At 43.9% G+C, this 13,816-nt stretch overlaps 7 protein-coding genes across 7 annotated transcripts; 4 read left to right on the top strand and 3 right to left on the bottom strand.

Moving 5' to 3' along the window:
* Positions 1-13: 13 nt before the first annotated feature.
* On the bottom strand, positions 14-1,447 carry RKM2 (protein-lysine N-methyltransferase; the record flags this gene model as incomplete). Its single annotated transcript, XM_022608930.1, has 1 exon — positions 14-1,447. One exon carries the CDS (start codon positions 1,445-1,447, stop codon positions 14-16), a length of 1,434 nt encoding a protein of 477 aa, XP_022462380.1.
* Positions 1,448-1,752: 305 nt separating this feature from the next.
* On the bottom strand, positions 1,753-3,420 carry VPS64 (Vps64p; the record flags this gene model as incomplete). Its single annotated transcript, XM_022608919.1, has 1 exon — positions 1,753-3,420. One exon carries the CDS (start codon positions 3,418-3,420, stop codon positions 1,753-1,755), a length of 1,668 nt encoding a protein of 555 aa, XP_022462379.1.
* A 216-nt stretch (positions 3,421-3,636) lies between these two features.
* Positions 3,637-4,134, top strand: SPC19 (Spc19p; the record flags this gene model as incomplete). The annotated part of the gene is made up of 1 exon (XM_022608908.1): positions 3,637-4,134. One exon carries the CDS (start codon positions 3,637-3,639, stop codon positions 4,132-4,134), a length of 498 nt encoding a protein of 165 aa, XP_022462378.1.
* A 227-nt stretch (positions 4,135-4,361) lies between these two features.
* On the top strand, positions 4,362-5,372 carry COQ4 (ubiquinone biosynthesis protein COQ4; the record flags this gene model as incomplete). The annotated part of the gene is made up of 1 exon (XM_022608897.1): positions 4,362-5,372. The coding sequence occupies one exon, from the start codon at positions 4,362-4,364 to the stop codon at positions 5,370-5,372; it is 1,011 nt and encodes a 336-aa protein (XP_022462377.1).
* Positions 5,373-5,621: 249 nt separating this feature from the next.
* KNAG0A04580 (nucleobase cation symporter-1 family protein) lies at positions 5,622-7,430 on the bottom strand (the record flags this gene model as incomplete). Its single annotated transcript, XM_022608885.1, has 1 exon — positions 5,622-7,430. One exon carries the CDS (start codon positions 7,428-7,430, stop codon positions 5,622-5,624), a length of 1,809 nt encoding a protein of 602 aa, XP_022462376.1.
* A 1,390-nt stretch (positions 7,431-8,820) lies between these two features.
* On the top strand, positions 8,821-10,947 carry MSC2 (metal cation transporter MSC2; the record flags this gene model as incomplete). The annotated part of the gene is made up of 1 exon (XM_022608874.1): positions 8,821-10,947. The coding sequence occupies one exon, from the start codon at positions 8,821-8,823 to the stop codon at positions 10,945-10,947; it is 2,127 nt and encodes a 708-aa protein (XP_022462375.1).
* Positions 10,948-11,275: 328 nt separating this feature from the next.
* EBS1 (Ebs1p) lies at positions 11,276-13,810 on the top strand (the record flags this gene model as incomplete). Its single annotated transcript, XM_022608863.1, has 1 exon — positions 11,276-13,810. One exon carries the CDS (start codon positions 11,276-11,278, stop codon positions 13,808-13,810), a length of 2,535 nt encoding a protein of 844 aa, XP_022462374.1.
* Between the last annotated feature and the right edge of the window lie 6 nt (positions 13,811-13,816).

Genomic DNA, 13,816 nt, shown 5'->3' with positions numbered 1-13,816 from the left:
CTCGCCCTAAGCATTAACTATTAATATCTTCTAAATGTTCCTCAATCATCACGTTGTATCCTCTATAAATGGTCAGTAGATTGTCGATGTACCATTGGCGTAGTTTGATCCCGTTACTTTTTTTCGCTATTTGAAGTAGTATCTTTACTTGATGATGATAGTGTTGTAGCAAGGAAAACAGCATGTCCCTCATGAAATCTTTGATGAGCGGTAAAAATTTATTCTCTGATAGGAATCCTTTAATGAACTGTTCAACTGCTCTTTCATCTTCAGTTACGAAAAGGGACACAGCAACCAAAGTTCTGAAACTGATCTCTTCATTGTTCAAAGTGTAATCGCCCCAGTACAGATGATCCTCTAAAAATTGTTTCTGTTTAGGAAAAGAAGGTTTGTCCTTAACCTGTTCTATAATATAATCAGTAACGTCAAGGTGGTTCCATCGGTTTTTCTTCATGACAAATCCGTATTCACTCAGTAAAAAGTCATTGGAATGAGGTCCATAATTTAGCATTAGCTCGTCACCTTTTTTCGTATAAGAATGCGGCCCCACTTTTAGCATGAATTGGCCAATGCCTTGTGCTCGCCTTACATTCTTTTCAATTTTTGGATAACAATGTTGGTCGATATCGTCAGTATGATTTAGGTAATCCACGTAAGGTACCATGGTAAAGTTACTGAGCAGGACATCCTCGCCCTCATTCGCAAACTCCTTACGCAATGGAATGTCGCAATAGAGACACCGAGAATTTATTGCAAAATAGATCAGTAAGAAACGCTTAAATATATTCGTCTTTCCCATCTTCATCGTGTCCGGGAACATCGCGTACCATTGATTAATTGTCGGTAAAAGAACATCCCAATCGGTTTCAACCAGATTGGAAATTCTGTTCATGTGCTTAACCGAGTCCCCTGGCAGAAGTTCAATAAGATCATTATTTGTTTTCGTAAGTTTCCATATGGCAGGAACTGCGCTCAATTCATCAGCGGTGGGCCATACGTTGAAAAATGGCTGCCAGGAAGATTTGAAGATATCATTATTTCCAGACCATTGGGGTAACAAAACCCATTCAGCCAGACAGTACAGCGCCAACAACTGAAAGGATGTCAACGATAACAGTTGTTTTGTATCCCATACACTATATGCCTGAAATCTTGGGTCATTTTTGTTGGTGCTTGTCAAATGAGGGCGATCTTCGATAGGACACGTCACGTTGTCAAGTACAATATTATTATTGAACAATGAGATATGATAGAGGACCGTATAGAAGTTCAATTGATGGGTAGTGGGCACCGATACAACTACTTCATTTTCGGTTAATTTCCCATTTTGCAGAAACACGGCTCTACCTGCTTCTTTTGTGTCGATAACTCGTATGTTCTGAGATAACTGGAAGGTATCAGATTGTTGTAACCAAGCTACAAGTTTGGTTGAGCCTTTATCCTCCATAAGACAGCTGTGAACAATTCGTTTACTTGTTTCAGGATGCCTTTTCTGACTGTACCGCTTTCATGCTGAATTAAAACTAAAATTTCGAGACTAAAACTTTTCTTCGATTTGGAGGCATTCTGCTTAAACGATGAGCCGCCGGTATCGCCAAGTAACTAAGTGAGAGATAAAAGGGATTTCTACAATACCTTTCAATGATTGCTTTTTGTAACGCTTGGTTGATGGTTATGAATAGCGTTTTCACTACAAAAGTATGACTAAAAATTATAGAGGTTGACGTAAAAACACTATGTTTTCTTTTGTTGTTAACTGGAGGAATATTTTATCAAGTATGCTATTAGACCAATTGAGACGGCAGATAGCGTCATCATTCTTTTGCTTCTCCAATTGTATGCCCGTCCCTTTTTATTCGAGTCTTCATTAGTGGTTGGAGAGTTTGGGATCCCAGTTATCACCTTTCCCGAAGCATTATTATTTGTAATATTTGTGTTTTGTAGCGGTTTTTTGGATTGTAGCGTGTCGTCCTTCGGTGTGTCCTCGTTATCAATTGGTTTCACTTGATCTGTTACAGGTAGGTTACGTTCTGGTTCGAGCGACGGAACTTCGACAGGAGGGACGTGCTGTCGCTTGGTAAGTTGTGCCGTTTTATATTTTTCTACCTCCAGTCGAGTCTTCAAATCTTCGAGCTCCATTTCCAAATTATTCATCCGTTCTTTGTCCTTACTGGCATTGGTTTCGTAAGTTTTTTTGAAAAGATCCTTATCTTTGTTGATTTTCGTTACTTGGTCCTTCACGTCACTTACCAGTTTATCATGCTTGTCAAGGAAATTTTGTTTCAAAGTTGTTTGTAGCTTAACCAGCTGCTTATCATTCATCTCTATCATCAGCTTATTAACAAACTCCAAGTTCGTCGTGTAGTTTATCATAAAATTTTCCATAGACTTCAGTTTATAATACTCTTGCTTCTCTAAGGCAATTTCCGATGCCAAAGTTTTGATCACGTTGATGAGTTCCGGCGAAGTTCCAATAGCATTATTGATAAAGATCCCACTCAGCACTTCTGTTTCCGGACCTAATATTGCGTCCTCCAAATCGAGGTTGTTCACATCACCAAACATTGCAGCTTCAAACGCTGCCCTCTGTGCGGACATTGCACTTGTTATATTTTGTGCAGTGGGCTGTGTATGACCCGTGTTAGACTGCAAATGCTGTACGGACTTCCCGCTGGTTTTATCCTTCGACGAGTCGCCCTCTTCAGAGTAAGGCGAATTATTGTTGTAATCGAATCCGCCATTTATAAGTGGTATCACTGATATCTCCTCAACGTATGCACTTATCTTTCGATGTTCAAACTTCGAGTCTATATCCGTTCCCAAATCGATAACATCGCCGATCTTCAACTCGACATCATTGGACTCTACACGGACACCGTTCACAAAAGTACCGTTACTAGACTTCAGATCCCGTATGTATATCTTCCCATTCTTCGCATCGCAACTTAAACATGCATGGTTCCTGGATAAAACCCTCGAGTCGAAGTTACCATTGTCAGATCTCACAAGAGACCCCGTGTCCTTCTTTGCACTCCCCCCTACAGCGGAACCACCGCCAGGGTTGACCACTGGACGTCCCAGCTTGAGGACATCCGGTTTGAGTGGAATCACGAGGAACTTCGTCTCGAACGTCCCATTCAGCGACTTAAGCACCATGATGTACGTGTACTTGTTCCTGGAAGTTACAGCCGGCGGAGGTATCAGTTTATTGGCTGGATCCAGCTTCGTCCTTGCGGGTGTTCCCACCGGCGTCACAGGAGCCACTGTCGCTGCAGCAACGGGATCCAGCTCCTTCGCAAATTGCTCGTATTCTTGCTGGGAGCGAGACCCTGAGGACCTCGAATTAGACCGTGCCCTCCCAGCCCGCTGTGGTACCGACAGCCTCTTACTTTTCACAACAGTGGGGGACCCTCTCTCCATCGTATGTTTGTCTATGTCTGTATCTGTGTTTGTTCGTTTATGGGTGTATACTTGGAACTGTATGTTCGTATCTGTGTAGTCTGTTTATATGTGGGTAGGTGTTTTATTGATTAGTTTTCAAGTGCAACCAGCGACGCTCGTTACTGTACACATTATGGCAGAGGACAGAGAGGTGCAAGTGCCCAGTGGACGATCTTAGTGGGCCGGCTGTTGGTAATGGGATCTCTTAAGGAATGTCTGTGGTGTTTGGAGGATTCTGTATCGTTGTTGGCCGATTGCAACAGAACATTATCGCGAAACAACGATGACCACCGGTTCATTACACAGAAACTGCTACAGTGTGACAGGGAACACATGCTTGCTACTGAGTTTGACATGGAAAGGGCAACCAAGGATCTGAATGAGGATGTCCAGCCATTGATGCGGCTGAAGGACATGCTTGTGCAGAGGTCTCTGCCCCGTTTAAAAGACGATTTACACGAGTTGGAGAAAGTTAAGCGGGAAAACGAAGTCACGCTCTTGGAGATGGAATCGTCCGCTGTGTATCAGAATGAATCAACGCTCACCTCTGGGGATGTAAACACTAATCCGGGAGACGTCGTTGTGGGGCCAATATCACAAGAACGACTCCAGCAATTGAAGAATTTGAATCTCGAGATTGAACAGAAACGACAGCAATTGGCTGCTCTACAAGAGGCACAGGAAAGCGTGTAAGGTAAATACAACAATACGGTAGTCAATAGGGGCGACTGTAATTGTGTTCTGAGAGATTCCCTGGATTGGCTTGTAAGGGTATAAACGTATATCACTTTCTTATTATTATTATTATTATTATTATTAATTAACGTTGTTGTATTATAATCATCCTTAGAGACAGCTGAAAGAGAGGGACAAAATAGCAATCGGTTTCAAGGCTGTACCTAAGGGCACCGTTTAGAGAAATGTTCCCAATCACTCGTGCTACCAGAAAAGGTGCCTTTGCACTTTCCCCTCCACAGAACAGGACGTTGTTGCTGGAAGCTTTAGCCGGAGCTGTCCTTGGGGATCTGGTATTTGGGAGACAAGCGCAGCTGGCTGACAAGATGCATCGTGGAGAGTTACACAACAGGCACGATGATTACGAAGAGTTGCAGAAGGAGAGAACGGAACGGCGACTTCGGACATTGCGGGACACGAGACCGTCCCCACCTAACTACCCAGGCCATATCCCCTTACACACCAGCGAGAAGTTGCTCATGTTCCTCGTCTCGGGGGTGAGGGCTTTCTTCCACCCTGAGAACGGGATCAATATTGTGCAATTGGGTGAAGCCAGTGCCTTCCCCGTGTTTCTGGAGTCTCTGAAGAATACAATGCTTTCCGATACAACAGGAAGGAGGATCCTTCGGGACAAGCCAGACGTCAAAGAGGATATTTTGAAGATGGAAACATTGGAAAAACTGCCCAAAAATACGTTCGGTTACGTTTTCTACCAGTGGTGCAGACGCCAGAAGGTCACGCCCGATACGAGGGCGCAAGTACAATACGTCGACGATCCGGTGCATGCGTTTGTGTTTAAGAGGTTCAGACAATGCCACGATTTCTACCACGCATTGAACAACGCGCCGATTGTTATTGAGGGTGAAATCACAATAAAGGCTCTGGAGGCAGCCAATATGGGTGTACCGATGGCTGCGTTGGGGGCACTCCTGGCACCTCTGCGCTTGAAACCCGTGCAAAGAAAAAGACTGTATGAGATATACTTGCCCTGGGCGGTTCGTTCTGGTTTGTCTTGTAAACCGCTGATAAACGTGTACTGGGAGGAACAACTGATGAGAGACGTGGGTGAGCTGCGTGCCGAGCTCGGGATATACCCGCCTCCGGATCTGAGAGCGATGAGAGAGGCACGCAAGGCAGAGATCAAAGAATTAACCGCTAAATACAACATACTGGCTACAAAAGGCGTCCTAAGGTAATGTAGGGCTGGCACAGCGTGTGTGTAATATATGATGGCTAGACTTCAATTATTCATATCCAAGGAGCATGTTTAATAATATATGGTACGTATTAGAGGAAGCTCTATAAGATAGCCAGAACGCTAAATGAAAATGCAGGTATACATGACTAGATTAGAGGAGGGGTGTAAAGGTGCAAACGTTTGTGAGTGAGAGGACTCACGGCGATTGCGAAAGAACTGTTTGGGGATGCGGGTTTGACACTCGCGATTAAGAACTTTCCTCTTGGAGGTCACTAGTGGAACTTGTCTTTGTAGAGACGATCCTCTGTTTTGTGATGTGGTCACTTTCGTCTTTTTCCTCATAGGCGTGACCGTCCGAGGAGGATACAACACCTTGTTTTCTGATTGAGGAGGTCTCCTTTTCGAAACCTTCTGTCTTGTGGGATGGGAAGTTGTAAGCGTCCAACTCCTCTTCTGAGATCTCGGAGTATGGAACCATACCCTTCTTCCTGGCTTCCTCGTCGGAGAAGGCACCGAAATAGTCCTTGTCGTCGTGCAGGATCTTGACGTGGTAAGGGAAGACTAGACACAGGATCCAGTACAGGAAGAATGAGATAACGAAGGAGAAGAACGAATCACCGTAGTAGAAATTCACGATACCCTTGTTATTGAAGTACTTGTTGTTGACTTCCCACGCCATACCTGGCAACCCTGGGGTCATACCACAAATCCAAGCAACAAAGGCTCTCCAGTTAAACCCCTTAAAGTAGTAGTACTCACCTTTGATCTTGAATGCCTCTGTGACGGAATACTGTCTCTTCCTTATCACCAAGTTATCACATATCATGACGGCGATGATTGGAGTCATGACAATACCGAAGGAACTCATGACCGTTAAGAAGACGTTTGAAGACTTGTTGTAGAAATTCCATGGTTGTAAAGCGACCGAAATGACTGCAGTGAAGATGGCACCACGTTTGATGTTGATGTACTTGGGCAACACACCGGCCAAATCCATACCGGATGCAAACCCGGAGTTGGAAATAGTGTACGACATTTGGGACAGTGTGAAGGACAATCCGCAAAAGAACGCACCTGCACGGGCACCAGCAGAGTAGTTGTCCTTCAACCAGTAAGTGAATATATCCATTGGTTGCCACAGTTCTTGCCCGTATAGTTTCACAGAGGTGGATGCACCAATGACACCGAATACAGGGACCAATGTAGTTGGGATGAACAAAGCCAGGATGGTACCTGTCCAGATAGCGGTCTTCGAGGTACCAAACCTGGAGTAATCACTCTGGTTAACGGACCCTGGGGAGACGGAACCGAACCAGTATGAAATCATGTAGACCCACGCCCACGATTTATCGGACCCTGTAGCAGTTGACTTTGTCGAGGTGAAAAGGTCACCTACACCACCTGCCTTGTGCGTCAGGTATATAATCATACCCATCATGGAGAAGCATGTAGCTGTACAGGATATGATCAGGATGTAGTTGATCTGGTATGGTTTCATCCAGTAGCACAAGACGGTGACGACGTGGAACAGCATGAACCCAATGACTTCTTTAGTCTCCATAGCCACACTTGGTGTGAGCGTGTTCTTCAAGTGTAGATAATGATGCGACCAAGAGTCCAGGATCATGTTGATACAAAGACCGCCCAACCACGCGTTCGAGGCGTAGTTGACAATACTCATCAGCACTCTGATCAAAATACCGAAATACGAACCGTAAATCCCGAAGACGAATCTCTGCGAAAGGGTGTACCCGACTTTCCAATCTGACCCAGGGTACGAATTGGCAAGTGTGAACAGGATTGTAACGAAGTCACCAACGATGAAAGTACCGATTGTCTCTGGGTATGAAAGTCCGACTGACAGTGCTTGCGACGCACTCAGCCACGTACCGACGGAGAATGAGATAATCCCCCAGTATGCGAAATTGGAGAAGAACCCCCATGTCTGTTTCTCCTTTTTGATGGGGAGTAAATCCGGGTTCTTTAGAAACGAAAGAGTTTCTCTTTCATGAACAGGAATTTCCAATTTCTTCAGAATCCCCGCACAAGAAACCATTTGCGATTGGTTATTAGTTGGGTTTCTATACGGTTGGACGTAAAGACAGAACGATGAAAAAGAACAAGCAAGCAGATAGGAAAAGACAGGAAACCGAAATACCACGGAGACACAAGAATACAAGAAAGAAGAGCTCTCTTATATATATATATATATATATATATATGTAAAATAAATGAGACACACCTCTTGCAAGATAACCGAATAGTGCTCATTGAATTAAGGCGATGACTTGCTAACAAGCACGAAAGTGAAAAAAAAAAAAAAAAAAGGAAAATGTGTGAAAAACTTTTTTTTTCTGTACTAACAATGCAACAACGCATCGGCTCCCTTTACCTATAAACGCACGCTTAGTGTATATTCCCAACGAGTCCTACGTCTCTTTCTCAGTTCCTTCAAACTACAATAGAAAGAAAAAAAACTTAGTCGAAGTGTTGCCACATTCTCCCAGTATGAGCGTAGTAGCACGATTGAGTGTATGGTGACAATTGAGTGGATGCTAACGGTTACTCCCGTTCAAAAACAGCCTGTTCGTATGGCGATGCCAAGGAAACCGCCGTAGCAGAAAAATGGGAACCGGGAACCGGGAAACACGGAAAGTCGAGAAGCCGTTCAATCAAATTACCGTTTTCGGATTCCGCTCCTTTTTTTCTGTTTTTCTGGTTTTCTTTTTATTCATTTCTTGGTCCTGTGGGGGTATGTGGTAAACGGATTCTACTGGCGATGCATTTACTGGCGGTGGTCGGGTAGCACAGCGTAAGAGTTGTGTGTCTGTCCTGATAGAAATAGTAGCAAGTAGAGCGAGGAAAGCGGTTTACGTGGGTGTAGTGGATTGCGGATAGTTGAGACCGTATTGCAGCAACAACACTCTCGGAGAATTTTTGACTTTACCGTCACTCCTGTATACTCCGACACATCTCTTGTGCACCTTTTATTATCCCCCACAACTGTCACAGATCTGACCGTCAATCAATTCAGCTAAGCACAGAGATCCGCTGGAGACCGCTCTGTGCTTAAAAGGGGAAGAAAAAGAGAAAAAGAAAGAACACACCGGACTCACGTGCCTCTCGGCCGACAAATGGCATCTACAACCCGTACACCGCATAGTGACTTTCTCTTAAATATGGTGTGAAGAAATTGGACGCCGCAGGAAAAAATAATTCTTGTCACGTGCAGTATTTATTTCGTTGAAAACGACAACCTGGAAGGGTTTATATTTGGTTTTGTATGTGTGTGTCCAAAAAGAGCGTTTCCAAGTCAACAGGAATAGAAATACTAGTAGCATAGGATACAAAACTTGCAAGGACAGATCGGTCAAGTGTGCAATTGAATTGGTGTAAACGGGAAGAAGTTGATCAAAGTTTAAGGGGGGGGAAGGCTAACACAAGAGATGGAACGAGACAGAGAAGGGAGAACGATGACTCTGCAAGATGCGCTTGCAAAAATCCCACTGTTACTGTCCTACGCGACAATGGTGTTGGCTTGCTCGCTTATTCTTACATCAGATCCCGTAGCAGACAATCATAGCACTGCATCTATATGGGGGAAGATATCTAGCATTATAGCGAAATTTGTTTTACTCCCGTCGTTTATTAGTGCAGGAGTCGCATCGTGCCTCATGGGGGCCAAAGTAATGGCCAAGACATTCCATTCAATAGTCCCCTTGGTACTCTTCGTGTACATATCAGTTATTGGGTGCTATTTGGGGCAAAGTGTGCTAGGGTCTATTCAGGTGACTTGCTACTCACTTCTCGCCATCAAGTATCTCACTGCAGTCGGGAAATCATCCTTGGGGCATCTCTCAAAGTGCTTTGGGCCCTTGATATTGATAAGTTTGGCAATAGGTTATTTCCATGGTGGTTCCCTACAGTATATGGCATTGTTGAAACTAGTCTTCTTCGTCGTATTGCAAACTAATGTTTACCAATGGTCCAGTAGAATATGGAACGCAAGAGAACACACATCAAAAACGGTTAAGACAATATACACTGTTTTGGTCTCTACTACAGTAATATCTTTTGTTTCCCTGTACGGTATCTCGTATTTAGGTCAACTGGGGGGGCATCATTCAGGTGTCCCAACGTTAAACTACTTGATGATATTTGTCTTTTTTGGTTGTTTGGCAGTGTTTAGTTTGTCAATTCAAGATATTTTGGGTCAAGAACTTGCCTCCGTCAAAAGTAATGACCAGAGTGTTACTACTCTGCCAAGTTTGTTCCATAACGGAACCCTGTTGGCCACAGGACTCATGGCCGTGGTACTGAAGTACTTATCGTTTGATGTGTCCCACGGATTTATCGAACATATACTAATGTTCTCCTTTGTCACCTTATCCGAATTCATTTCAAGACAGTTTGCGTTTGGCACAGTCGGTGGGGGGTCCCCCAAGGATACAGTTAATGTCCCCAAAGATATTGTATCATCGGGATCCCTCTTCAGTAGAGTGATAGGAGATAAAGATACGAGATCCATCTTCTCGTTTTTATTGCTGAACTCCACTTTCATGTTTGTTCAACTGTTGTACTCATTCCGTTCCAAATCTCTCGGTCTGCTGTCTGATTCTTTGCATATGGCTCTCGATTGTACCTCTTTGCTGTTGGGGCTTATAGCGGCTGTTCTGTCAAAGGGACCCGCTACAGACAAATTCCCGTTTAAATTGAATTACTTGGAAACGTTGACTGGGTTCACCAATGGTGTCCTACTGCTTGGTATCGTCTCTGGTATATTCGTGGAAGCCATCGAAAGGTGCTTCTTTAACCCAATTGCAATTGAAGGTACCAACGAGCTGCTGGTTGTTGCCGTCTTGGGCCTCCTCGTCAACCTTGTCGGGTTATTCTCCATGGAACATAACGCCAACGATAGCGAAAACATGCGTGGGATTTTTTTGCATATTTTGGCAGACACTTTGGGTTCCGTCGGGGTCATTGTTTCGACCATTCTGATCAAATTCACAGGATGGTACATATTTGATCCCATTGCATCTCTTTTCATTGGAATTCTTATTTTGGCAAGCTCCATCCCCTTGTTGAAATCGACCTCAGCAAGTATACTACTGAAGCTAGACGATAAAAACCACAACATCATAAAGGATGTGCTTAACCAAATATCAACGACACCGGGTGTCGCAGGTTATACAACTCCTAGGTTTTGGCCGTATAAACTTTATTCGCAGGGCCACTCCCATGCGCACGGGCATTCACACGGCCACGATCAGGAACATCCAATCGGGAAGCATGAGCACGAGCATGAGCATGGGCATGAGCATAGCCACCAGCAAGAAGAGCATCATGACCATGATGATGCATGCATGGACAGTCCAGAGAAAAAACTGATCGGCTACATTCATGTCCAATACGTGGAGGGAGAAAACTCCACCATCCTCAAGAAAAGGGTAGAAAAGATTTTAGAAAGGGCAGGTATCAAGGCTTGGATACAAGTAGAATCGCCAACTGCAAATTGTTGGTGTCGTCCAGCTTCTGCAAACCAGGTAATTGTACCGCAGACAGTGCAAACTTAATATCCGCTACCTTATCCCATATAAACTTCACATAATACATACACCTTCATATCAAAGAAATGTGCAAATTTTTAACCAATTTTTTTTTCACTTTTTTTCCTACAAGAACAAAGGCATGCAAAAATCAAAGTTGCTCAAGCAACGTCCGTCAAAATCACAGAACCTAAAGAGGGCAAGCCCAATTACGGAGTGACCAACGTTCTGGATGCTATACAGGTAGTATATATTCCACTTACAGAAAAACACTACCCGACGAAAGGCAAAAGGAAACCAATAATATAGCGAGAATCACGGAAAGCAGTAGGATAATATATTATTTGACTCTTCGATGGACACAAGTGCTGCCCCGGACCTTACAGCATCCATTTCCGCTACAGTAGCCGGTTTTCAGACACAATTAGTCAGTATCATTAAATCCGATGCGTTGAAACAGGACTACACCTTGTTGAATGGGTTTCTATCCTTTGCCCATTCGAAACTGAACAAAATAATGGAGCTCGCCCTTTCCGACATCAAGAGTGGTAAAATAACGCAGGCTGTTCCTTTTCTTTTGGATTTGTCTTGGGAGAAATTATGGTATCCCATCTTCAAATGGTTTCAGGCTTGGAGGGCATCATTGCTGATGAAGACTGATGTGAAAGGCAAGCCAAATTATATTGAGTTTAGGAGGATGAGCACTAAGGCTAATAAATTTGCAAAGTTCGTGCTCAGTATATACAATGATTTGTTGATTCAGCTTTTGAACCAATATGCTACCACCGGGGTGATTTCCGAAAGCGCAGTTATTGAGCCATTAAGCTTAGCAATTCAGAAATCTGCAGGTAAGGAAAAACTTGACAAAAGATCATCGCAGACATCTCTCATTGTTTTCATTTGTCAACGGTGTACATTTTACATGGCTTCTGTGGAAAAATACAAGGCAATCAGTGGGAAGTTAAACAACAAATTTGCTATGGCGGATTTTGCAAAGGCAATGGAGCTTTTACATATTTCCCTAAACCTTTCTCCATCATTTTCTGAAGTCTTTTTCCAACGTGGGTTGATCTATATCCAATGTAACAATTTTGGGTTGGCGACGTATGAGTTTCTACGTGGGTGCTTGACATCTACTCCAAGTGTCAACTGCATAAACAGTTTTCAGAACATAATGTTTAATGAGGAGTCATCGATGCATCAGAGACTAACAGGTATGGTTAAACATATCCACAAAATAGAGTTACACAGGGAAAGATTCGTAAACCGGGAAATTATCGAGTACTATTTCTTGCCCCTGTTAGGTTCGATACTAAGACCAAATGTATGGATAGATGCAAACTCCCCCAGGTATTTGAAGAACACGAAGATAGATTTGAAGGATCTGGAGTTAATGATGTTTGAAAAATTGGGCACAAGGTACTCGAAGAGTATAGACACTATCTTCAAAAACTTAATGATTGTGCTTAGTTGTTTCCACATTATAGTTTTATTAAGCAAGAGCTCGAGGGATCCTGCGACAGTGTACCAGTCAAAACTATCAGAGCTGAATGTTCAGGAGCTGCTGTATCTGAAGTTTGCCTTCAAGTACATTAACCATATCTTTGAGAATATTATCTACGAAGTGTGGGACTCGGATTTTGAAACCTTCCAATACCTGGCAATGGTGCGAGTCAGTTTGAACTGGATGAACACCAATAAGTCTGTTTTGCAATATGCGCAATCTGAATTGCGGTTTTGTCAAAACTTGACCAGATTTGTTAATTTTGTTGGCAGAAGCAACATTATTCCGGTAGATTTACAAGCTAAGAGCCAATCTCCAAAGAGGCAATATTGTTTTCAAGAAGATATTATCTCAAGGGAGTTTTCCCCGTTGAAGTATGCTTTAACTGATTCCGACGATTCTAGCATTTTCGGGAAAGATAACAGCATTGACACTCTTTTAGGTTCCCCCTTATCAGAGGAAAAACTGGATTGCAAGGGTGAAGCGATACTCAGACTTGAGTCGATAATATCTTTGAGCAAGACACTTTTGGAAGGGAACACATGTGGGTTTGAAATCAACGGTGAAAAGAACTGTTACTTCCGTTCTCGTAAGACTCCAGATAAAAAAATCGGCAGTGAATTCAATAGAAATCAAGTGGGCAGTGGCGTCACGATTAAACCTAGAGTTATCACCAAAGTCAAGGAGATCAAAACTTTACAACCTCAAGCACCGAAACAGGAAGACGATGTTCCCAATTGGGGGTACAGTGGTTCGTCCGTGCCCGTTGCCCCATCTACTATTGATGTGAAACCCAGTTTCAGCGTCCCAGGCACACCGTCTACGGTTAAAAAGGACAGATCAGACATGGCATACGATGATGAAACTGACGAAACCTCGACAGAATCTTCAGAATCGTCATCCGATTTTGATATGAGCACGATTGCCAACACTTTAGAAGAACTTAACAGAGAGGTTGAATCCGCGAACATGGCAGAGATATTCCCGCCCACGCGTGCCGACGTTGCGAACGCACCGTTCCCCACCGGTCCATATACAAACTCGCAGCCAATGCCACCAGTAACTCGGGCCCCCGCGGTGTTAAACGGCATGCCCTACCAACAACGGCCCAAGGAATTCCACGGCGGCGGCAACTTGCAATCGGACATGTACTATGGTGGCCCACCGCTGCCGTTCATTCAGCAGCAAGCTGTGATGGGTCAGCCGTTCGGGTACCCTATTGCGCAGTGCCCGCAGCAGATACATGCACAGCAGGGTGTTCCGCCTACTGCACAACCGTCGCGGGTGTTTTCGAACCCAATTTGGAACCCTACGATGGAGGCGGGTCCCGGTTCCTCATCACAGAGGGCCACTGCGTACCCGTACGGTTCTAATTATTCGGGCTGATAGTAA

This window comes from Huiozyma naganishii, chromosome 1 (genome assembly GCF_000348985.1).
Source record: "Huiozyma naganishii CBS 8797 chromosome 1, complete genome".
Lineage (NCBI taxonomy): Eukaryota > Fungi > Ascomycota > Saccharomycetes > Saccharomycetales > Saccharomycetaceae > Huiozyma > Huiozyma naganishii.
Note: the sequence above shows the minus strand (reverse complement) of the source record. Positions and strands in the feature narration are given on the sequence as shown.